Source organism: Salvelinus fontinalis, chromosome 37, assembly GCF_029448725.1.
Source record: "Salvelinus fontinalis isolate EN_2023a chromosome 37, ASM2944872v1, whole genome shotgun sequence".
Classification (NCBI taxonomy): Eukaryota; Metazoa; Chordata; class Actinopteri; order Salmoniformes; family Salmonidae; genus Salvelinus; species Salvelinus fontinalis.
Window position 1 is genome coordinate 5,730,778 of NC_074701.1, and position 27,407 is coordinate 5,758,184.

At 41.4% G+C, this 27,407-nt stretch overlaps 1 protein-coding gene across 1 annotated transcript in view; it reads left to right on the plus strand.

Annotated features, from left to right (window-relative positions):
- LOC129835905 (adhesion G protein-coupled receptor B3-like) overlaps nucleotides 1-18,880 on the plus strand; it is a 152,751-nt gene extending 133,871 nt beyond the window's left edge. The window contains exons 7-13 of the mRNA XM_055901611.1: nucleotides 1,140-1,253; nucleotides 1,770-1,859; nucleotides 6,423-6,462; nucleotides 11,451-12,247; nucleotides 13,130-13,165; nucleotides 14,046-14,150; nucleotides 17,546-18,880. Coding sequence (XP_055757586.1) covers nucleotides 1,140-1,253; nucleotides 1,770-1,859; nucleotides 6,423-6,462; nucleotides 11,451-12,247; nucleotides 13,130-13,165; nucleotides 14,046-14,150; nucleotides 17,546-17,734 — 1,371 coding nt within the window. The 3' untranslated portion in view covers nucleotides 17,735-18,880. The remainder of the gene's footprint in view (nucleotides 1-1,139; nucleotides 1,254-1,769; nucleotides 1,860-6,422; nucleotides 6,463-11,450; nucleotides 12,248-13,129; nucleotides 13,166-14,045; nucleotides 14,151-17,545) is intronic.
- Nucleotides 18,881-27,407: the final 8,527 nt, after the last annotated feature.

A 27,407-nucleotide genomic window follows, 5' to 3' on the forward strand; every position in this document is an offset into this window, starting at 1 on the left:
TGGAGCTTTGCAGCTCCTTCAGGGTTATCTTTGGTCTCTTTGTTGCCTCTCTGATTAATATCCTCCTTACCTGGTCCGTGAGTTTTTGTGGGTGGCCCTCTCTTGGCAGGTTTGTTGTGGTGCCATATTCATTTTTTTAACCCAACCCTGATCTGTACTTCTCCACAACGTTGTCCCTGACCTGTTTTTGAGAGCTCCTTGGTCTTCATGGTGCCACTTGCTTGGTGGTGCCCCCTGCTTAGTGATGTTGCAGACTCTGGGGCCTTCAGAACAGGGATCATGTGACAGATCATGTGACACTTAGATTGAACACAGGTGGACTTTATTTAACTAATTATGTGACTTCTGAAGGTAATTGGTTGCACCAGATCTTATTTAGGGGCTTCATAGCAAAGGGGGTGAATACATATGCACGCACCACTTTCAGTTTAAAAAAAAATATTTTAAACAAGTTATTTTTTTAATTTCAATTCACCAATTTTGACTATTTTGTGTATGTCCATTTCATGAAATCCAAATAAAAATTCATTTAAATTACAGGTTGTAATGCAACAAAATAGGAAAAACGCCAAGAGGGATGAATACTTTTGCAAGGCACTATACATCCCTTTCCTGTTAACCTGCCCCTCCCCTTTGGAAAGTAGCTGGAATCACTGTGAGCAAGGATCAAGAGGTTACAGCAGAAACAATCGAGCATGTTTTCAGAAACTAAAATACACATTATATATAACATTATACTCATGTCAAGTGCTCTAATGCATCACTTTCCTATTAACCTGCTCCTCCCCTTGGAAAGTAGCTGTAATCACTGTGAGCAAGGTCAAGAGCAGGAACAATAGAGGATGTTTTTACTCTCTAGTGTCATGGCCATAGCCTGTCAGAAACTAAAATACACATTATATATAACATTATACTCATGTCAAGTGCTCTAATGCATCACTTTCCTATTAACCTGCTCCTCCCTTTGGAAAGTAGCTGTAATCACTGTGAGCAAGGTCAAGAGCAGGAACAATAGAGGATGTTTTTACTCTCTAGTGTCATGGCCATAGCCTGTCAGAAACTAAAATACACATTATATATCATATTATACTAAATGTCAAGTGTCTAATACTACTTCTATGGTGCTTGGCTTTCCCCAGGTCCAAGATGCTTTCAGATGTCGTCTCAGGAACTGTCAGGACCCCAGAAACTGTCAGGACCCCCTCAACGCTGACAACACTGGAACTTTCCCCAACGGTCACGCTCAGATTATGGTATGATAACACCAGCACTGTATAACCCTCAACCCAGTGGTGGCTGGTTTGCATTTTCCATGGGGAGGACGGGCTCAGGGTAATGGCTGGAACGGAAATAAATGGAATGGTCTCAAACACATCAAATACCTGGTTTCCATGTGTTCGATACCATTTCAGTTAATTCATTCCATCCATTGGATGTACCGTCCTCCCCTCACCAGCGTCCTCTGCGCTCAACCAAAGCCTATACCTGCTTTTATATTTGAGACAAAGGAGCACATCCACATGTTCACGAGTAAAATGTGAATTGATGTTGATTAGTCTGAAATGGCACCCTATTCCCTATATAGTGCACTATTTTTGACCAGGGCCAATAGGGAATAGGGTGCCATTTGGGACACCACCCAAGTGAAAATTCCACTTAAATGGAGGTTAGGATTTGCTTCTAACAGCTGATTCACACTATAGGGCTGAACTGAACCGTACTGTGCTGGCTCTGGCTAGGAGACATTCTTTTCACATTGTCCTTTCCAGTATGTTTCCAGCAACTGTGGTGGATGCCTAACCAGGCCAGTGCAGTACGGCTCGGCAGGGATCGCCTTGGCTCAGCTCAGTGTGAAAAGGGTATAGTATTACATACCCTCAATACAAGCCTTCATAGCAGGGTTGGGGTCCATTCCATTTCAATTCAGTCAATTAAGGAAGTAAACTGAAATTGCAATTCTGCTGGTTGGGCTGGATGAGGCATTGTTACCCGTCGTTTTACAAATACTGTATCTGCTTTAGTTCAAATGTAATTACACACAGTGTAGACCAGCACGTGGCCCTGGCCCCTGTAATAAATCACACACATGCACAAGCACACACACATGCACACACACACACACACACTTTAATAAATGAGATCCATTTTCCATTTTCCAACTTCCTGGATTCATTTTGATTGAACTCATTTGTCACTTTCGTCAAGCGTCAATTTTCATCATTTTACCAAGCCCTCTCTCCATTGTCACACACACACACCTACGCACGCACACACACACCTACGCACGCACACACACACCTACGCACACACACACCTACGCACACACACCTACGCACACACACACACACACCTACGCACACACACCTACGCACACACACCTACACACACACACACACACACACACACACACACACACACACACACACACACACACACACACACACACACACACACACACACACACACACACACACACACACAGTAATAAAGCACCAGTTGTTTGAATGACCTTTGTAACGCCACACCAAATCTCTTGATCCAGCAGAACGCCAACTGCCAACGACCTTCGCTCATCATAACTATCGTCTGATCTCCCCAACGTTGTATTCTAATATCCTCCTACTCAGATTGAATTCATTTCCACTGTTGTAGAATGGTGTGTTTGTGTTGGCTGTCGGGGTGCCCCCGGTTCAATAGAATCATTTGCAGAGAACAAACAGTGATTTGTTCCCAACCGCTGTTTTAGTGCTACAAATCCCCTGTTATATGCAGGCGTGTTGCTATATAGTTGGGAACGGAGCAGGGAGAATAGGACCATTAACTTGACAGTAACTGACCCAAACTGGGAAAGGAAATAGATAGATGCAATGAAACTCCTCCTATATAATGATGGCATGTTTAATCAGATGTCAAAGAGCTTGCTATTGGGATTGTTCTATTGACTTAATTCACCTCAACACTGCATGTGGCTGGAGTTGTTCTCGGTTTCTTTTATGATGTCATAATGTAACAATCATCTCGGATCTTAAACCATGCTACAATATTAAAGTTAAAAGAAATGCTGTGTTTATATGAGGGTGAACAAGGCAAGACAGACAAAATGAATACAGTGAGCAAAATAAGCATATTGTCATAGAATGTGTATCATTTCACAAAACCAATTGAAATAGACCCAAACTAAAGTTCAGGAAGTCCAAATCCCAAATAGAATCCCAATGAAAAATATTCCCAAAGTCAAAATTAGAAATCCCCCTTCAAAATGCAAAAATACAAGTCATTCAAATAAAAATAAAATCAGCAGGATAGATCTCACCGGATGGTTAAGGGAGAGGGAAATCCGGCGCTGGGTAGATTTCCTCACAACATGTCAGCTCATCTTACTTATAGGAGTAAAAATCAACAATAACTAACTAAAAGAATTCCCTGGAATGGATAAATCTAGGGTGCTTAAAAGCACAGGTTCCTTAATTGGGGAGGATGGGCTTTAAGTAATGGCTATAAGTAATGGATGGAACAGAATCTATGGATTGGTATCCAACACATCAAACCCATGGATTCCTTGTTTTGATGCCATTCCATTTACTCCGTTCCAGACATTATTATGAGCTGGCCTCCACTCAGCAGCCTCCTTTGCCTACATTTTTTTCCACACAAATAGAACTCAGCCAGTTACACGCCAAACATTTCCCCAAACTGCTACTTTTTTCTTAAAGGGACATGCCCTATTAAAGGGATAGTCCACCAAAATTTGCAAATAAGTCAGTCAGAACTGGCAGATACATAACATAACAGACACATAACATAACAGATACATAATATAACAGGTAAATAAAATAACAGATACGTAACATAACAGATACATGATATAACAGATACATAACATAACAGATACATAACATAACAGATACATGATATAACAGATACATAATATAACAGATACATAACAGAGACATAATATAACAGATGCATAACAAATACATAACAGATACATAATATAACAGATACATAATATAACAGATACATAACATAACATATACATAATATAACAGATATATAATATAACAGATACATAACAGATACATAACAGATACATAACAGAGACATAATATAACAGATGCATAACAAATACATAACAGAGACATAATATAACAGATACATAACATAACATATACATAATATAACAGATATATAATATAACAGATACATAACAGATACATAACATAACATATACATAATATAACAGATATATAATATAACAGATACATAACAGATACATAACAGAGACATAATATAACAGATGCATAACAAATACATAACAGATACATAATATAACAGATACATAATATAACAGATACATAACAGATACATAACAGATACATAACAGAGACATAATATAACAGATGCATAACAAATACATAACAGAGACATGATATAACAGATATATAATATAACAGATACATAACAGATACATAACATAACAGATACATAATATAACAGATACATAATATAACAGATATATAATATAACAGATATATAATATAACAGATATATAATATAACAGATACATAACAGATACATAACATAACATATACATAATATAACAGATACATAATATAACAGATATATAATATAACAGATACATAACAGATACATAACATAACAGATACATAATATAACAGATACATAACAGAGACATAATATAACAGATATATAATATAACAGATACATAACAGAGACATAATATAACAGATACATAATATAACAAATACATAACAGAGACATAATATAACAGATATATAATATAACAGATACATAACAGATACATAACATAACAGATACATAATATAACAGATACATAATATAACAGATATATAATATAACAGATACATAACAGATACATAACATAACAGATACATAATATAACAGATACATAATATAACAGATATATAATATAACATATATATAATATAACAGATACATAACAGATACATAACATAACAGATACATAATATAACAGATACATAATATAACAGATATATAATATAACAGATACATAACAGATACATAACATAACAGATACATAACAGATACATAACAGAGACATAATATAACAGATGCATAACAAATACATAACAGATACATAATATAACAGATACATAACAGATACATAACAGATACATAATATAACAGATACATAACAGATACATAACATAACAGATATATAATATAACAGATACATAACAGATACATAACAGATACATAATATAACAGATGCATAACAGATACATAACAGATACATAACAGATACATAATATAACAGATACATAACAGATACATAACATAACAGATATATAATATAACAGATACATAACAGATACATAACAGATACATAATATAACAGATGCATAACAAATACATAACAGATACATAATATAACAGATACATAACAGATACATAATATAACAGATACATAATATAACAGATACATAACAGATACATAACAGATACATAACAGAGACATAACATAACAGATACATAACAAATACATAACATATACATAACAGAGACATAACATAACAGATACATAATATAACAGATACATAACAGATACATAATATAACAGATACATAACAGATACATAACAGATACATAACAGAGACATAACATAACAGATACATAACAAATACATAACATATACATAATATAACAGATACATAACAGATACATAATATAACAGAGACATAATATAACAGATACATAACAAATACATAACATATACATAATATAACAGATACATAACAGATTCATAACTTAACAGATACATAGCAGATACATAGCATAACAGATACATAGCATAACAGATACATAACAGATATAAAATATAACAGATACATAACATAACAGATACTTAACAGATACATAACATAACAGATACATAACAGATACATAATATAACAGATACATAATATATAACAGATACATAACATAACAGATATAAAATATAACAGATACATAATATAACAGATACATAATATAACAGATACATAATATATAACAGATACATAACATAACAGATACATAATATAACAGATACATAATATAACAGATACATAATATATAACAGATACATAACATAACAGATATAAAATATAACAGATACATAATATAACAGATACATAACAGATACATAACAGATATAAAATATAACAGATACATAACAGATACATAACATAACAGATTCATAACTTAACAGATACATAACTAATACATAATATAATGTAACAGCATGAAAAGGAAAATACAAGGGTTTGGGCTATTACCTCACACTTGTGGCAGTGTCACAATATATGACATTTTGTGTTGTGTCAATGCTGAAATCTATGTCTGTATTTTCACCACTGTTGTCTTTTCTCTCCCAACAGACGGACTTTGAGAAAGACGTTGACATCGCCTGTCGTTCAGGTAATAACCAGATGGTGTCATATTCAATTAATGAGCTCCTGATTACATTGCCTATTGAAATTAAAGCCCTAAAAAGAGGTTAGACACAATGGGGGTAAAAAACAACATAAAATAACTTCCCAGGTTGCGTAACAGCACACAATCCACATTGGACGCCTGCTGGCTTAATAATCAAAACAGGCCGATTTGATGTGAGAACAGGTTTGCATCCCAAATGGAACCCTATTCCCTATGTAGTGCACTACTTTACCTATGGGCCCTGGTCACAGGTAGTGCACTATAAAGGGAATAGGGGTGCCATTTGGGACATAGACGAGGAGTGATAGAGGAGGCTTCAGTGGAAACAAGAGAATTTGTTAGGTGTCAGAAAGCCGGCTAGCTTTCTGTATGGGATGAAACGCATTGTTTGATATCAAAGGGAAGGGTAAGATAGAGAGTGGTGAATTTGAATAATAATGACAGCGCTTATCATTTTCAACATCCCTTTGTAGTTGTTGTTCATTAACAAAATGGCCGATGGGAAAGCCTTGCACTGTAGCCCTGGTTTCATTGGTTTTGTTGATGACTCATGTTTAAAGTATTGCGTTTTTAAGTGTTTTTTTAGAGTCTTTTGATGTAAACATGTTGTGTTTTTAAGAGTGTGTAAGGTGTCCAATCACAAACACATATTTTGACCAATAGGTAAATGTTCATTGTGTAAATACTCCTCTAACAAAACCAATAGTTCTAACCTCATGTCTCTATCATAATCCGTTCACAATTGATTGTAGTTTTTACCCTTGTTTTTTATTTTAAACGTAAGAAAAAAAAATCATTCAGCTCGTGTCATGCTAATTTAGCTATTTGCGACCCGCAGAAACAACTTGAAAGACAATGACCACAAAATATAAAAATCCTCACAAGTTTTGTCGAGAAATTATTATGGGATGTATAAGGTTATGAAATCTGACTTCTAGGATATAATGTTAATGATACGTTAGAGAAAGACCCCACGGAATCATTCAGAACATTAAGAACCATATCTGTCTTGTTTTTGAAAGAAAAGGACCTTTTTTGAGGACAAGTACATTAGAGTGTCTAGTTTGAGAAACAAACACCTCACAAGTCCTCAACTGGCAGCTTCATTAAATAGTACCCGCAAAACACCAGTCTCAACGTCAACAGTGAAGAGGCGACTCTGGGATGCTGTCCTTCTAGGCAGAGTTGCAAAGATAAAGCCATATTTCAGACTATAAAAAGAAAAGATAAAAAGAAAAAGAAAAGATTAAGAACACAGACACTGGACAGAGGAACTCTGCCTAGAAGCCCAGCATCCTGGAGTCGCCTCTTCACTGTTGACGTTGAGACTGGTGTTTTGTGGGTACTATTTAATGAAGCTGACAGTTGAGGACTGTGAGGCATCTGTTTCTCAAACTTAACACTAATGTTCTTGTCCTCAAAAAATGTGCTTTTCTTTCAAAAACAAGGACATTTCTAAGTGACCCCAAACTTTTGAACGGTAGTGTATAATTACACATGCTCTCCCTGTGTAGCCTGCTCCATGTAGTCCAGAGTAGACTGATAAGACTGCTTTAATTTGGTGAACTGATAAAGGGAACATACCATTTTCAGATGAGGCATATAATTAGAATAGATCATTACAATATAATTACCCGCCCTGTTCTTCATTCACAATTGGTGATTACATCATTATTACTTGTTCGCTTCCCCTCACTCATCAACTCACCCATACTTTACTTTATTTATTTAATTTGTTGTTATATGTGTGAAATTAGTTTTGGTATATTTTAGGTTCAGTTTTCAGGCAATCGTGGAGTGATTATCAGCAGGGCAACGGGGGAAAACTTTTCCAAGAAATGACATGCCTTCTTAAAACTGGTTATAACTCTAGTTCTGTTGTTGATATTAAGACTTAAAGACTTAAAACATGGCAGAGTAATATAAAAATGTATAAATCATGAGCAATCAAAATGACTGCTTTAGCGGTTCTAGTGTTTAGGATAAAAGTAATGAATAAAAATCTAAATTCTGTTATCTATCGGGAATACTTTCTGGAATAACACCAGGAATATATACCAGGAATACATACCAGGAAACAATAATAACTGTGCCAAGAATATATACCAGGAACAATCCCTCGCCTGCCTGCCCATCCCTCTGGCCATGGAGTCATTCCACCTCCACCACCCTCTACCTCTACCCCAACCCCTCCTTCCTCTCTCTCTCTGCACCACTGTTTATCTCCCTGCTCCACTCTGTGGTGATTCAGGCTCAAAACAAAAAGGGAAGTGTTATGTTTTCTGTTTCTGGCCGTGCTGCTCTGGGCTGGACACACGCACGCACGCACGCACGCACGCACGCACGCACGCACGCACGCACGCACGCACGCACGCACACACACACACACACACACACACACACACACACACACACACACACACACACACACACACACACACACACACACTGCTGACCTTGTGTTCCCCTTGCAGCCTGTTGGTTTTCAAGCAGGCAATTCCCCTGTGGAGGATTCAGAAGGCCAAGATTAAAATGGCCCCAAATGCATCCCAAATGGCACCCTATTCCCTTCCTAGTGCACTACTTTTGACCAGGGCCAATAGGGACCAGCGCCCATAGAGCTCTCATCAAAAGTAGTGCACTATGTAGGGAATATGCTACCATTTGGGACGCAGACATCATCTCTGCAGCGGTGGAGAGAGGCACAGAGAACAGCAGTACAGGCTGTTCTGTTCCCCCAAAACAGAGGGGATTTCTGACTTCTGACAAGAGAGCTTTAGAACAAAAAGCAAGCCTCTCCTGGTTTTGTGTCTGAGGTTTTGGGGGTTTTCCAAGGTGAACCAAACTTTAATAAGATAAAAAGGTGTCGTAGGTATCCTGGATTTCAGGTCGAATTTGAGGAAAGTCCTCCTCAGAGGCTTGTCGGCTCTGTACTTAGTTATATCAGGAACATCTAATCCTCTATAGTGGCTCTTTTGAAGTAGTGTCCCTGTGTCCTATTTGAGGAGATCGGTAGTTAAGTTTTGTCTATTTCTTCCCAGCTGTATGAGGAAATAGTCATTACACTGTAAAATGGACACATCCGGTTCATCGTTTCAATGTGTGCCAAGTGTCCTGGCGTTATTATTTCAACTCTGTGTTTTTACGCATATTCATCACAAGGAAATGTAATAATGGTCTGAAATGCAACAATAATCTGAAATCTGCAACAATGGTCTGAAATCTGCAACAATGGTCTGAAATCTGCAACAATGGTCTGAAATCTGCAACAATGGTCTGAAATCTGCAACAATGGTCTGAAATCTGCAACAATGGTCTGAAATCTGCAACAATGGTCTGAAATCTGCAACAATGGTCTGAAATCTGCAACAATGGTCTGAAATCTGCAACAATGGTCTGAAATCTGCAACAATGTTCTGAAATCTGCAACAATGGTCTGAAATCTGCAACAATGGTCTGAAATCTGCAACAATAATCTGAAATCTGCAACAATGGTCTGAAATCTGCAACAATGGTCTGAAATCTGCAACAATGGTCTGAAATCTGCAACAATGGTCTGAAATCTGCAACAATGGTCTGAAATCTGCAACAATGGTCTGAAATCTGCAACAATGGTCTGAAATGCAACAATAATCTGAAATCTGCAACAATGGTCTGAAATCTGCAACAATGGTCTGAAATCTGCAACAATGGTCTGAAATCTGCAACAATGGTCTGAAATCTGCAACAATGGTCTGAAATCTGCAACAATGGTCTGAAATCTGCAACAATAATCTGAAATCTGCAACAATGGTCTGAAATCTGCAACAATGGTCTGAAATCTGCAACAATGGTCAGAAAACTTCAACAATAATCTGAAATCTGCAACAATGGTCTGAAATCTGCAACAATGGTCTGAAATCTGCAAAAAATAATCTGAAATCTGCAACAATGGTTTGAAATCGGAATGATTTAAAATAAGCATACAATGAGAAATAAACAGATCATACAGAACAGACTGACATTAGTTCTCAGTATGGTGCATTCATTCCCCACTAACCACCCTGTCTGTCAGTATGGTGCATTCATTCCCCACTAACCACCCTGTCTGTCAGTATGGTGCATTCATTCCCCACTAACCACCCTGTCTGTCAGTATGGTGCATTCATTCCCCACTAACCACCCTGTCTGTCAGTATGGTGCATTCATTCCCCACTAACCACCCTGTCTGTCAGTATGGTGCATTCATTCCACTAACCACCCTGTCTGTCAGTATGGTGCATTCATTCCCCACTAACCACCCTGTCTGTCAGTATGGTGCATTCATTCCACTAACCACCCTGTCTGTCAGTATGGTGCATTCATTCCCCACTAACCACCCTGTCTGTCAGTATGGTGCATTCATTCCACTAACCACCCTGTCTGTCAGTATGGTGCATTCATTCCCCACTAACCACCCTGTCTGTCAGTATGGTGCATTCATTCCCCACTAACCACCCTGTCTGTCAGTATGGTGCATTCATTCCACTAACCACCCTGTCTGTCAGTATGGTGCATTCATTCCCCACTAACCACCCTGTCTGTCAGTATGGTGCATTCATTCCACTAACCACCCTGTCTGTCAGTATGGTGCATTCATTCCACTAACCACCCTGTCTGTCAGTATGGTGCATTCCTTCCCCACTAACCACCCTGTCTGTCAGTATGGTGCATTCATTCCCCACTAACCACCCTGTCTGTCAGTATGGTCCATTCATTCCCCACTAACCACCCTGTCTGTCAGTATGGTGCATTCATTCCCCACTAACCACCCTGTCTGTCAGTATGGTGCATTCATTCCCCACTAACCACCCTGTCTGTCAGTATGGTCCATTCATTCCCCACTAACCACCCTGTCTGTCAGTATGGTCCATTCATTCCCCACTAACCACCCTGTCTGTCAGTATGGTGCATTCATTCTCCACTAACTCCCCTTTCTCTCCTCTCCACAGCTCTCCACAAAGACATGGGCTCTTGCCGCGCGGCGACCATCACCGGCACCCTATCCCGCATCTCTCTGAATGACGAGGAGGATGAGAAGGGTCCCGAGGGGCTCAACTACTCCACCTTACCCGGCAACATCATCTCCAAGGTGATGATCCAGCAGCCCGGCATGCACATGGGCCCCATGGGCGACATGGGTGAGGGCTGCCTGGGCGACAGCGTGTCCGACATGCGCCGCACCGTCTACCTGTGCACCGATGATGCTCTCCGTCAGTCCGACCAGGATATGGGCGGGCACGGGCACGGCGGGATGGGCAGTGGCCACGACATGGGCAGCATGGGCGGTATGGGTGGTATGGGCGGACATTCACCCCAAGGCCAGATGATGGAGACAGACTACATCGTGATGCCACGGGCTTCTGCGGCGGCAGCAGGATCTGGGAACTGTAACACACTTCCCACTCTCCTGAAGGACGATAGCTCCACCAAGATGAGCATGGGCCTGGGCATGGGAGATACACTGCCCCACGATAGGATGATGCAACACTACAAGATGGCACCGGACTTCAACATGAGCCCGACGGGGATGGGCGGGATCGGGGTCATGGAGCACATGAACATGGGGGTGAACATGGATCAGAACCTGCACCAGCAGTACGGGTCAGGAGGAGGACAGGAACACATGCAGCAGAACCTTCCCTTTGAACCCCGAACCGCTGTCAAGAACTTCCTGGCTGAGATGGAAGAGACTGGAGGGCTGTCGAGGAGCGAGACGGGATCCACCATATCCATGAGCTCCTTAGAGGTAGGCTGGAGTGGAGAAGACTGTTGAAGTGTTGGTTTAACCTTAGAGGTAGGCTGGAGTGGAAAAGACTGTTGAAGTGTTGGTTTAACCTTAGAGGTAGGCTGGAGTGGAGAAGACTGTTGAAGTGTTGGTTTAACCTTAGAGGTAGGCTGGAGTGGAGAAGACTGTTGAAGTGTTGGTTTAACCTTAGAGGTAGGCTGGAGTGGAGAAGACTGTTGGAGTGTTGGTTTAACCTTAGAGGTAGGCTGGAGTGGAGAAGACTGTTGAAGTGTTGGTTTAACCTTAGAGGTAGGCTGGAGTGGAGAAGACTGTTGAAGTGTTGGTTTAACCTTAGAGGTAGACTGGAGTGGAGAAGACTGTTGAAGTGTTGGTTTAACCTTAGAGGTAGACTGGAGTGGAGAAGACTGTTGAAGTGTTGGTTTAACCTTAGAGGTAGGCTGGAGTAGAGAAGACTGTTGAAGTGTTGGTTTAACCTTAGAGGTAGGCTGGAGTGGAGAAGACTGTTGAAGTGTTGGTTTAAGTAAATAAAGGTTTTGTTTGTTGTTGTGTTCCAGTGAGAGATTGTGACAGAGGTAAATACAGAATTAATGTGTAGCTGTGTTCCAGTGAGAGATTGTGACAGAGGTAAATACAGAATTAATGTGTAGCTGTGTTCCAGTGAGAGATTGTGACAGAGGTAAATACAGAATTAATGTGTAGCTGTGTTCCAGTGAGAAGATTGTCACGTTGTTGCCGTAAAATAAAATGGGCTTATTTTGTCATGGTTAGAATGTTATTTAGTGTTCATTAATATAATTATAATTTCTATAGTATTCAGAAGTTAATGACCCCTCATGTTAACAGACTGTCTAATTATCCACAATATGTTTGTTTTGTCTTCAGAGAAGAAAATCGCGCTACCAAGATATGGACTTTGAAGTAAGTAAACTTACTTCTTGGCAAAGTGCATGCTTCAGGCTTTTGTTGTTACACTGAGCATTTGTGTTTGCCCTACCCTTTAATTCACTACTGTTGTTACACTGAGCATTTGTGTTTGCCCTACCCTTTAATTCACTACTGTTGTTACACTGAGCATTTGTGTTTGCCCTACCCTTTAATTCACTACTGTTGTTACACTGAGCATTTGTGTTTGCCCTACCCTTTAATTCACTACTGTTGTTACACTGAGCATTTGTGTTTGCCCTACCCTTTAATTGTACTACTACCTTGTGTAGCTCTTAAGCTTATTGGAGTAACATGGTTTTGACACAAAACAGATGTATTGATGTGTGGCGTAGTTAAGGTGAAAGCAACGCTGTCAATCTACAGGGCAGCCAGCCAATCTCACCCGCTCTCATGTTGCTCCCCCTCCATCTCCTACATACATCCGTTGGCTATGAGTTGATTTGAAAACTGTTACGCTTTATTAAGTCACATGCACATTTCACACCTGACTTTTGCACTTTTTCTATGTAAAATATGACATTGGCTGACAGCCCAAGACACAAATGTCTCACACCACTTTTGTGGGTTTATTCCATTTCTACATCAAATTTTCTGCATAAATGCGAAAGGTAGATTTGATAATAAAATTTGCCATAAAATAAATGTAATTACTCAACTGGCTTACATTATATGCAAAAAATCCTTGAAAGACATTGGCCCCTTTAATATGTTTTAGGCTTGCCGTAATACCAGTGGCAGATGAAATGCTATTCAGAAAGGTGCACGGGTTGGAGAGGATAATACATTGCATTATAATCTCCATCCTATTATTGGCTTTGATTTCCAAACCAAAACGAACCCCTTGCCATTGCAGAAAGTCATGCACACCAGGAAAAGACACATGGAGCTGTTCCAAGAACTGAATCAGAAATTTCAAACCCTGGATCGATTTCAAGACATACCAAATATGGGCAGCATGGTGAGTAATAATACCAGGAACAGGAGATCAGCAGTAACAGGAAATGATGAAGGGTAGAGGGAGATGATTGGTCAGCGGTCGTCTGTTGTAGACCAATTACAGAGCTGGAGAAGATCCAGGTGGGGTGATTGGTCGAAGCTGGTGGTTGTCGACCAATTAGAGTACAAAACAAGATGATGTCAGGATAGATAGTATTTTATAGATATCCATCCGCTCAGCAGCACACGTAGTGAGTCATTGAGCAAATTAACAGATCCAGTGACATGGCCCTATACCTAGCAGGCCTGCCAGCTGCTGCGGGTGAGGGGGTTCAGTGACATGGACCTATACCTAGCAGGCCTGCCAGCTGCTGCGGGTGAGGGGGTTCAGTGACATGGCCCTATACCTAGCAGGCCTGCCAGCTGCTGCTGGTGAGGGGGTTCAGTGGCATGGCCCTATACCTAGCATGCCTGCCAGCTGCTGCTGGTGAGGGGGTTCAGTGACATGGCCCTATACCTAGCAGGCCTGCCAGCTGCTGCTGGTGAGGGGGTTCAGTGACATGGCCCTATACCTAGCAGGTCTGCCAGCTGCTGCTGGTGAGGGGGTTCAGTGACATGGCCCTATACCTAGCAGGCCTGCCAGCTGCTGCTGGTGAGGGGGTTCAGTGACATGGCCCTATACCTAACAGGCCTGCCAGCTGCTGCTGGTGAGGGGGTTCAGTGACATGGCCCTATACCTAACAGGCCTGCCAGCTGCTGCTGGTGGAGGGGGGGACTAGTCTCTAGTTGAGAGACTCTGTCTGAGAGAGGGTAGGCATTATCTCATTTAGGCAGTCTGCAGATTCACTGGCTCCTTCTCAATTAATCTTTCCATATTTCCTTGTATCCTATATCCTTGCCTCCTTCTCAACCATATTGAAGGAGACTGTCCAAAGTCCCTCCACTCGGACAAGGATGCAAGGAATCGAGAAAAGGATCCTGCTTGGCGCTCTTTACCACCACCCAGCAAATTGGGGGGGCAAGGTTAAGACTATGTATCATAGATGTATTGAAAAGAGCCACTGTGAGATGGTTGTCTGTCGTGGTAGTCCATCTGAATTAGAGTCCATTCAAATTCAGATGTGTATCATTCAAGACACCGGACATGGTCAGTCAGGATTGATCACTTCTGAGTGAATGCTTTCTGCATTGTTTTCTGCACTGTATTCTGGGAAGAGGATACAGACAGAAATTGGCCTGTTGACCAAAACACACTCAAGCCTATTGTTGTGTGAGAATAGTGTCAGCTCTGCGGCATGCAAGTAGCAGGCAGGCAGTTAGCCCCTCGGCCTGCCATGTCATGTAATCCTCTCTGTCTTCTCTCACATTTCAATCAGCCCCACTGCACAGTGTAATTCTCTGCTTGTTGCTTAGTAACCACCACAAGGACATTTATATAGAAAAGTACATCCTTTGTTTTCCTTCTTTTTTTTCTGGAATAAATGTACTGCAGTGCCGGCTGGGCTGGCTGAATAAATGTACTGCAGTGCTGGCTGGGCTGGCTGAATAAATGTACTGCAGTGCCGGCTGGGCTGGCTGAATAAATGTACTGCAGTGCCGGCTGGGCTGGCTGAATAAATGTACTGCAGTGCCGGGCGGGCTGGCTGAATAAATGTACTGCAGTGCTGGCTGGGCTGGCTGAATAAATGTACTGCAGTGATGGCTGGGCTGGCTGAATAAATGTACTGCGGTGCCGGCTGGGCTGGCTGAATAAATGTACTGCAGTGCCGGCTGGGCTGGCTGAATAAATGTACTGCAGTGCTGGCTGAATAAATGTACTGCAGTGCTGGCTGGGCTGGCTGAATAAATGTACTGCAGTGCCGGCTGGGCTGGCTGAATAAATGTACTGCGGCTGGGCTGGGCTGGCTGAATAAATGTACTGCAGTGCTGGCTGGGCTGGCTGAATAAATGTACTGCAGTGCCGGCTGGGCTGGCAGAATAAATGTACTGCGGCTGGGCTGGGCTGGCTGAATAAATGTACTGCAGTGCCGGCTGGGCTGGCAGAATAAATGTACTGCAGTGCTGGCTGGGCTGGCTGAATAAATGTACTGCCGTGCTGGCTGGGCTGGCTGAATAAATGTACTGCGGTGCAGGCTGGGATGGCTGAATAAATGTACTGCAGTGCTGGCTGGCCTGGCTGAATAAATGTACTGCAGTGCCGGCTGGGCTGGCTGAATAAATGTACTGCAGTGCCGGCTGGGCTGGCTGAATAAATGTACTGCAGTGCTGGCTGGGCTGGCTGAATAAATGTACTGCAGTGCTGGCTGGGCTGGTTGATTAAATGTACTGCAGTGCTGGCTGGGCTGGCTGAATAAATGTACCGCGGTGCTGGCTGGGCTGGCTGAATAAATGTACCGCGGTGCTGGCTGGGCTGGCTGAATAAATGTACTGCAGTGCTGGCTGGGCTGGCTGAATAAATTTACTGCAGTGCTGGCTAGCCTGGCTGAACAAATGTATTGCAGTGCTGGCTGGTCTGGGCTGGCTGATTAAATGTACTGCAGTACTGGCTGGGCTGGCTGATTAAATGTACTGCAGTGCTGGCTAGGCTTGCTGAATAGCCGGCAGGCTCCAGAGCTACAGACAACATTAGTGACCATTGTGTATTCCCTGACTGCATAGTAACAGCTCCGATAGCTCGCTGCCCTATTTGCCTCCCTACTAGTCTCTCTGTGAGTGTCAGTGCGAGTGCATCCAGATTATGGGAACAGAACAGCACAGTCAGACACAGTGGAAGCTCGTCCTCTAGTCCCTCTTCACCGTTCTTCAGAGAGAAGGGAACGCACTATTCATTTGAATTATTCCATGATATAACCATATTATTCACATTTGAGATACTTATCATTACCTTTTGTTACATACACTTCTCATATAACCATTACACCATTAATATGCTCTACCAGAACATTAGTTGAGGTGATCAATGCATAGAGGCCGTACCGCATGATTCAAAGTCTCTGCATAATCCATTGTTTGGCTATACTATATAATAACTTTCATGGATAATCCATTATAACTTTCATATTAATGTTTATAAATGTTTTAAAGTGATGAAATTCAAATGTATTTATAAACAGTTTATTCATGGTTATTCATGAAAGTTATTATTAACCAATGTTACCCAATGTTTAAGAAGAAGAATAACCGTGAACTGTAACCAGTGACAGTGAGGCATGCTCCCTTCTAAGTAATAACCCTCACATATCCCTGTATATATATACCCCTGACCCTATCCTATACATTACATATAAAGTACATATGGTATAACATATAGTAACAATTTATAGTGAACCATGTTTAGTGACTGTAAGGCATGCTACCTGCTATGTCCTGCTATCTCCCTGTCCATACCTGCTGCTAACCTGTCCCTGTCCTCCCAAGGACAAGGCCATGGCCAACAAGAACCCCTGGGAGAGCTACAACCCAGCCTGTGAGTACCAGAACTACACCAGTATGAATGCACTAGACCCTGACCCCAAGGACTCTCTGGAGATGACCGCAGCAGAGTGGGAGAAGTGTGTCAATCTCCCCTTAGACGTCCAGGAAGGAGACTTCCAGACAGAGGTCTGATCTGATCTAAACAAACCAGGAAATGAGTCCAAAATGGCACCCTATTCCCAATGAAGTGCACTACTTATGACCAGGTCCTATAGGCCTCTTTTTCACCAGTACCCATAGGGCTCTTTTGAACAGGACTCATAGGGCTCTGGTCAAAAGTAGTGCACTATATAGGGAATAGGGTGACATTTTGGATGCACTCCAGGAAGGAGGCTTCCAGGAAGTAAAAACCAGGAAGAGGATAACCAGGAGAAAATGATATCCAGGACATGGAGGAAAGGGGAAAGGATGTATTTTGCACTGAAAAAATGGACAGACTGTCCTAACAGCCTTGGCCTAGTACATATCTGGATTCTAAAGGAGTATGACAAGGACATGATGTGCCAATACCATTTAAGAGGAAAACGCAGAGGACAGGAGGAAAAAATACAACAAAAAATACAACAAAAATCATCAGTGTTACTTTTTGTATTCTCACTAGTGTACTTAGTGCAGCGGGCCAGCCAGGTGGGTGTACAATATTTACCATCATGTGTTTCAGAGTACCCATGGTAAGAAGAATTGGTTTCAAAAAGGTGAAAATCTTTCTAGATGAATAAACCTCAAAAGCTAAATGAAGACATAATACCATGTCGATCCCAGCTTCGTTGGATCCAGTTTTATATTTCACAAAACTGGACCCTGGAAGCACAATGTATATATTTATGCAGGTTTTTAAAAAGTTTATAACAAGTCTGTTTGGCCATTACTATACTTTTTACTTTATAATATAAAAAATATATATGAGCGAGAGTGGCAGGCAAAGAGGATTTTTCTGTCATATAAAAATGAATGTTTGTCAAAGCTACATTCTTCATTGCTTTAAATGCAATAAAGGTAATACTCACTTTTATACGAATAATATATTTCACAAACTTTAATACTGCAGAATCTTGCTTGAAGACTCTCGGCTAAAACTCTCTCATCTGCAGACCTGTATAAAATATTTAAAAATGAAAAATGTTGTATGGTGTAAATAAACTTTTGTCTACATATGTTTTACTTGTGCCAATTTATTTTAATGAGAAAAAAATGCCAACTTGATCAAGCGTTATAGCGTTATAAAATGTTAACATTTGAACAAGGAATGTAAATAAAAGAGGAAATATGTTCGTACTGCTTCAGAGAACGTGTCAAGTCTATCTGGTGGTCATGCCTTTGTCAGATGTATTGCTCTTTAAACCAACAGGTTCTACTCAGAAGCCCCGTTTATACCTTGTGCTAACATGCGTCCTTTGTTCTGATCTTTTCCACATTCTGATTGTGCCCAAATTTTTAGACAGGTGTAGACACATTGCGAAAGACGCATTGTGATCTTATTGTGATCAGATCTTCCTGACCAATTCCAGAGGTAGTCGTGCATTGTGTCTGGATATCTTACAAGTGGAGACAGATCTAAAATCATTGACAGGTGGCATGATTGACTTATGGCACAATATGTCTTAAAACAAATGCATGTATCTTATTTAGAAAAAATATTTGTGAAATAATTTACATACAAGTATACCTGTTTACATTGCAGACACTGTGGATGGATCAGAGACATTTTAATACCATGTGTAGATGCGACAAACCTTGATCAGATAGTGATTGTATCATATTGATCAGATCATGAAACCTACATGCTAGTGCAAGGTGTAAACAAGGCTTATTAAGATGTATTCCATCTGGTTCTGCCATCTTTGCTTTGCTTTTGACCTTCCATTAACAAAACCACATTAGGTTGGACAGAACGAACATGTGAAATGAAAGAATCCATCCATATCGTGGAAGTTCAGCGTGATACAAATGTAAAGGCAATGTTTCCAGCATTAGCGGAGACTTGGAAAGGGGGATACCTAGTCAGTTGTCCAACTAAATGTATTCAACTGAAATGTGTCTTCTGTATTTAACCCAACCCCTCTGAATCAGAGGTGTGGGGGGGGGGGGTCCGCCTTTATTGTCATCCACGTCTTCGGCGCCCGGGGAACAGTGGGTTAACTGCCTTGCTCAGTGGCAGAAAGACAGATTTTACCTTGTCAGCTCGGGGATCCGATCCAGCAACCTTACGGTTACTGGCCTAACGCTCTAACCACTAGACTACCTGCTGCCCCATCAGACTTCACTCACGGTAAACGCTGCATATGTCAACTCAATGGGAAATGACCTTTACATTTGTATCTGTAACGCTTGAGCCATCCAGACTGAATAGAGACCTACGTTTCTCTGATACCTCTGTAGTAGTTCTGTAGTTACACTAGTAACAACATTGTATTCACGTTGTTAGTGTGTCAAAGACATGAGTGAAGACATTATACTGTACATTGATATACAGTGGTGTAAACCTATGGAAAGAATAGAACATTGATATAAGGTAGTGGAGACCTACAGTTACTGTTAGGAACAGTCAGAGAGATACTGAACAGAACATTGATATAAGGTAGTGGAGACCTACAGTTACTATTAGGAACAGTCAGAGAGATACTGAACAGAGCATTGATACAAGGTAGTGGAGACCTACAGTTACTGTTAGGAACAGTCAGAGAGATACTGAACAGAGCATTGATACAAGGTAGTGGAGACCTACAGTTACTGTTAGGAACAGTCAGAGAGATACTGAACAGAACATTGATACAGGGTAGTGGAGACCCAGTGGAGACCTAAAGGGTCAAATGAAATCAGTTATCACATCTCAGTGGAATCCTACATCGTGAGCATATTGTATAGTTTCTTTAGGAATTAAATAAAAAATGACTGGCAGATTTCTGTCATTATTTTAAATATAGGAAGACAGGCGACATAGAGCAGCTTTGAATTGCAGTGCAGAAGTGGATGTCCCCATATGTTTTAAATGACTGGTCCCAGAGCCCTTCCACTCTGTCTTCACTGTCACTGTCCTCTGAAATAAATGTCAGGGGTTGTAGATTAGTAGTCTTCGCTGCCCTCCTTTAATCTGTCACCTCACCTCTTATTCTCCCTGTGTGTCAGTCTAGCAGCCTGCATTCTCTCTCTCTCTCTCTCTCTCTCTCTCTCTCTCTCTCTCTCTCTCTCTCTCTCTCTCTCTCTCTCTCTCTCTCTCTCTCTCTCTCTTCCCCCCCCCCCCCCCTCTCTTCAGTACACTGTATCTGATTTCGGACTTTAGCGGCCAGCTAACTTTCCCACTCTAATAGGTTTTATGTGCATGCGCTGTGCCTCCAGAAGGTTAACTGGATAAGATCAGGCAGATTTGGCTCGGGGACTGATGGGAAGGTTGTGTGTGTTTGTCTCTGTGGGGGGGGGGGGGGGGGGGGGGGGGGGGCGTCTTGTTTGTCCTGTCTGATGGGCCCGGTCTGGCCTAGCCTGCATTACGACAGCAGACACTGAAAGAGCATCAGTGTTACCTCTCAGGGGAACAGACATCCACCCACCAGCAGGAGAAGGAGACAGAGGAAGAAAAGGAGGAGGAGACAGAGGAAGAAAAGGAGGAGGAGAAGGTGAGCCTACATCATTGAAAGCCTGCCAATCTGATGGTGGAGGAGGAGGTAGAGGAGGTAGATGAGGAGGAGGAGGGGGAGGAGGAGGAGGGAGAGGTGGAGAAGGAGGAGGAGGTAGAGGAGGTAGATGGGGGAGATGAGGGGGAGGAGGAGGAGGGAGAGGTGGAGGAGGAGTGTGATGAGGCGTGAGAGGAGGAGGAGGAGGATGTGGAAAAGTCATATAGTCCTCCTGTGGCTGTACCTGACAGCGCTCGACCTCCTCAGGCCCCGCTGGAGGGGATGAAAGCCCAGGCTAAATTAAAGTCATCTCTCTTTGTCCCCCACAACAATGATCTCCAGCAGCCGGCCACCCATTTAAAACGGTGATCCAAAGCTCACCCCACTGTCATCGACATATTCCCATGGTGTCCAAAACCCTCAAAGCTGTTCTTCCCAGCCTGGAAGTCCCCAACTTTTGATTGACAGACATTAGTATGCATTAAAGTCACCATAGATCTAGTGGGAGTTCCCTATGTAATGGCTAGATCACAGGAAATTGTCTGTTCATTCTGCCCTACATGGGCTTATTCTATGTCACTTTTGAAAATAGGTAGTCCACTCTCTTCAGCATTAAATCTTCAAATTAAAACTGATTTACTTTGGTGTTCAGAATAGGAATTTAGGTTTCCCAGTATTTTAGAAGGGGATTGAGAAAATGTTTTTTCTCTTATACACATGGATTGGTTGTACAGGTAGTGTACAGGTAGTGTACAGGTAGTGTACAGGTATGTTGACATATTCATCACAATTATACACCTTTTCCACCTAATTCAACAATCAGCCATGGCCTCTGGATCAGGGTTTCCTTGGGAAGAGGATACATGTTTCAGAGTAGCTATGATATTCTACTTTCTGTCAGATTAGGTGCTAGAAGAAATAACACTGTTTTACCAGAGCGCCTTGTATTCTTCAAAGAAGCCTCACAGTCATGGGTTATTTTCTGTCAGAATGGAAGCTACTTCAGCCAATGGTTTTTATCCTGAAATAAACAAAGACGTTTCACTGCACATTTGGATCCCTGATGAAACGTGTTATTTACTACACTCCATTAATTCATCACTGTTCATTGGCCTAGTTTAATACCAGTCATCTGTGGCTGTCAAAACACACACACACGGACACGCGCAAGCATACACATACACATACACACACACATATATACACACACACACATGCACACGCACACGCACGCACGCACGCACGCACGCACGCACGCACACACACACACACACACACACACACACACACACACACACACACATGCGCACACACACAATAACACACACTCACCCACGCACGAGCACACACACACATACACACACTCATGCACGTGTGCACACACACACACACACACCCATGCACGTGCACACACACACGTACGCACAAATACACATACACACACGGATGGACGCACGCACGCCAGACGCATACAGGCACGCACGCACTTACACACACGCATGTGCTTCAACACACACGTTTGTGTTCACAGACTGAAGTGAGCATCTGCTCAGAAAAACACCCATATCTCCTACCAAGCCCCCACCGTCCACCCCTTCTCTGTGTCCTCGTATGACCGCAGCAGACCACTTCTACCGCTTCTCTAGACCCCCGTCCATCAAAAATAATAACATGAATAATAATGTCATCCTTTGCAGAGTAAGTACTTTTGGGAGAAATACGTGAGAAAGAAACCTATGCCTCCCCCAACCCTCCTCTCTGTTCTCATGTGACCAGACCACTTCTACCTCTTATCTAGACCCCTGTCCATTAAATAGAATAATACTGTCTCATCCTTTGCTTTTCAAAACAGTAAGTGCATTTGAGAGAAAGGTGGGCGGGAGGAACCTAAGCCTCCCCCTCCAACCTTCCACTGTATCCTGGTGTGACCAGAAACTTCTGCAACCACTCCCCTAAAGCCAAATCCATCAACACGTCATCCTTATAATGTCATCCATTAACATAATGTCCCCCATTAACATAATGTCATCCTTATAATGTCATCCATTAACATAATGTCATCCTTATAATAATGTCAACCTTATAATAATGTCATCCATAAAATAATGTCATCCATCAACATAATGTCATCCTTATAATAATGTCATCCATCAACATAATGTCATCCATATAATCATGTCATCCATATAATCATGTCATCCATCAACATAATGTCAACCTTATAATAATGTCATCCATATAATCATGTCATCCATCAACATAATGTCATTTACCAGAGCCCTCTGAGCCCTAGTGCACTATAGGGTACAGGCTGCCATTTGGAATGGAGGCGGAGTCTCTAGTCTCCCCTCCAGTTGGCCTCCAGTCGGGTAGATGGCACCTCTTAACTTCAAAGTAAGTGTCTCTCTCTCTCTCTCTCTCTCTCTCTCTCTCTCTCTCTCTCTCTCTCTTCGGAGTGCATGCTGGGAAGTGAGTCGTCAAGCAGGAGTGTTTGTGAGAGCGACTGGATTTCTTTTCATTCTATTGGGTTTTGGTATGTAAATATATATATATTGATTAGTTGGTTTAAAGATAATTGTTCTACTTATTAATTAACAAGTAGAGGGGTGGTGGGATAGTTTGAGGTTGTTTGTTTTCGCGAGGGCACAACCAGCTGGTTGAGGCTGGTTAAAATGTCCGCTCGTGAGAATTTGGAGTATGAAAAACTTAGTCGGCGCAATGGAATTAAGATTTTGGCAGAGGTTGGATGTTCAGTGGAAGAATGTGTTTTAGCGGTAGGTAGTATGATTGGGTATGATAGCATTAAATCAGCCTCAAGGATGAATAGCGCAGTAGTGATATTCTTAGATTCTATTGGAAAAGTGAATACGATGGTGGAGAACGGTGTTGTTTTGAGGGAAACACAGACGAAGGTATTTCCACTTATGAATCCGGCTAAGAAGGTTATATTGTCTAACGTACCACCATTTGTTAGAGATGAAGTGTTGGAGAGAGAATTATCGCGTCATGGTCAAATTGTGTCTACAATAAAGAAAGTTCTTTTTGGATGCAAATCTCCGTTGCTGAAACATGTCGTGTCTCATAGAAGGCAAGTGTATATGATCTTAAAAAAGGACGTCGATGAACTGAATTTAGCGTTTAGTTTTAAGATTGATGGATTTGATTATGTGTTTTACGCTTCTACTGAATCAATGAAATGTTTTGGGTGTGGAAGAGAGGGGCATTTGGTGCGTAGTTGTCCTGAGAAGGAGCGCGCAGAGCCCGGTAGTAGTTATAGTGATGGTACAGATAATGCATTTACGCAAAGAGATGAAACTGCTAAAAGTACGGGGGAAGGAAGAAGGTGGGCAGATGTGGTTGGAAAAGGGGGAGAGGAAGGCAGTGTGGATACGGGGACAATTGTGGTGGATCAGAACAAGGAGGGAGGGGAAGCAGTCTGTGAGATTGCGACTGCCGTTGCTGAGGTGGTGTTGGAAAATGAAATTGGAGATAAAGAGGAAATTGAAATAACAGGAAAGGAAGAAGCTGTTTTCAAAGTACCGAGAAGTAAGAGAAAGAATGTAGGGGGGGGTGAAGGGTCTAATTCTAAGAGGAAGGTAGAGATTGATAAATTAGTTGAAGATGGAAAGGTTGAAGATTTAGGAGAGTTTTCCTCTGGGGAGGAGAGCGGGAGTGAGTCATCTGACACGTCGCAACAAAATAGTGAGATAATTGGGGAGGAAGGAAGGTATGGAATTAAGAAGGTACGCCAATTTCTGAAGTTGACAAAAGGGAAGAAATATATGCAGGATTACAATATAACTGATTTTTTCCCTGAAAGTGAATTGTTTATTGAATCAGCAAAGTTTTTGATGTCAAAAATAACAGGGGGAGGTTTGACAAGCCCTGAAATTGCTAGACTTAAGAAGGTGGTCACGAGAGTGATAAGTGATGTAAATTCTAAAGAAAATGAAAGGGTTTAGTTGCAGTTTTAAACCTGTAAAGAGATGGGATATCTGTATTTTCCTCTGTATATTTTTTTCATTCATGAGCAGTTTTAAGATTTCTTCTTTAAACATAAATGGTGGAAGAGATGTTAAAAAAAGAGCGATAGTGTATGAGTTAATTAGGGGAAAGGGAAGTGACATAAATTTTCTACAAGAAACACATAGTAATTTGGAAAATGAAGTTATGTGGAAAAAGGAGTGGGAGGGGACAGTGGAGTGTAGTCATAAAAATTCTAAAAGTGGGGGTGTGGCTATATTGTTCTCAAGGGGGTTTTTGCCTTTGTCTTATGAGGTTGAAGAGGTAGTTGAGGGGAGGTTATTAAAAGTTAGAGCAAGGTATGAAAACATCACTATGTGTCTGATAAATGTCTATGCCCCAGTGGTGGCAGTTGAGAGGGTATGTTTTTTAGAGACATTATCAAATACCATTGAGAAATGTAACAATGAAGATTATTTATTTATTGCTGGGGATTTTAACTGCACAGTCAGTGATTTAGATAGAAATCATCAAGAACCTCATATAGCCTCAAGGACCTTTTTAAAACGCCTCATTGTAACGCATGAATTGTGTGATATTTGGCGGAGACAAAATGGAGGCACAAGGCAGTACACCTGGGCGCATGTGAGAGAGAACATCATCTCTATGGCAAGGTTAGATAGGTTTTATTGTTTTGAGCATCAATCTCAGGTCTGTAAATCAAGTGTGATAACCCCGGTGGGATTTTCTGATCATTGTTTAATAACAGAGGTGGTGTTCATTAATAATGTAAAACCCAAAAGCGCATACTGGCATTTTAATATAACTTTATTGAGTGATGCTCACTTCAGGAAATGTTTTTGTTTTTTCTGGGAGAGGTGGAGGTCTCAAAAGGACAGTTTTATATCCATTCAACAGTGGTGGGATATAGGGAAAATCCAGATTCAACAATTTTGTAATCAATACACGAGGAATGTCACCAAGGATATCATCAGATCACTGAAAGCCCTAGAGTTTGAAATAGTGGAACTCATGACATTGGTTGAGACCACAGGAGATTGGGGCCATACGCAGGCACTCAAGAAAAAAAAAGTTGAATTGGCAGATCTGCTGGGTATCAGAGCACAGGGGGCATTGGTGAGAAGTAAGTTTCAGGGAATATCTGAAATGGATGCCTCATCCAAATTTTTCTTTGGTTTAGAGAAAAAGAATGGACAAAGAAAAATTATTCATTGTCTCAAATCAGCTGTTGGACAAGAGCTCACTAGCCCTAGTGAAATTAGAAAGAGGGCAGTAGAGTTCTATGCTGAGCTCTACAAGTGTGAGTACAAAGAGGATAAAACAGTGACACAGAAGTTCCTTGATGGGCTCCCAAAGGTGGATGCAGAAGCTCAGGTTGAGCTTGAGCAACCATTGTCTTTGCAGGAGTTATACTCTGCATTAAAAGGCATGGAAAATGGAAGGGCACCAGGCTTTGATGGGCTTCCCGTTGACTTTTTTAAGTCTTTTTGGACTATGTTGGGAGAAGATTGGCTGGCAGTGGTTAATGATAGTTTAACCGGAGGGTTACTACCATTAAGCTGCAGAAGGGCTGTCCTCACCCTACTGCCCAAAAAGGGAGACCCTAGGGAGGTGAAAAACTGGAGGCCGGTGGCTTTATTGTGCACTGATTATAAGATCCTGTCCAAGGCTTTGTCCAACAGGCTGAGGGAGGTGATGGGGCAAATCATACATACGGACCAGTCCTACTGTGTTCCTGGCAGGCAGATAGGGGATAACATTTCTCTGATTCGTGACTTTTTGGATATCTCTAGGGCTATTGGGGTGGATGCAGGTCTAATTTCAATTGATCAGGAAAAGGCATTTGACCGAGTTGAACATCAATATTTATGGCATACGCTTGAGGCGTTTGGGTTCAGATCTGGTTTTATTGACATGATAAAGGTGATATATGGTGACATTGAAAGTGTATTGAAAGTTAACGGTGGTTTGAGTGCTCCTTTTAAGGTGTGTAGAGGTATTAGGCAGGGATGTTCTTTATCAGGGATGCTGTATGCCATTGCTATAGAGCCACTACTAAATAGCATTAGAAGTCGCATTGAAGGGGTGTACCTTTCCAAGGATATTCCTCCTATTCGTCTTTCAGCCTATGCTGATGATGTAGTTGTTTTAGTGAAAAATCAAGAGGAGGTGGATAGTTTGAGTCTAATGGTTGATCGGTTTAGGGGAATATC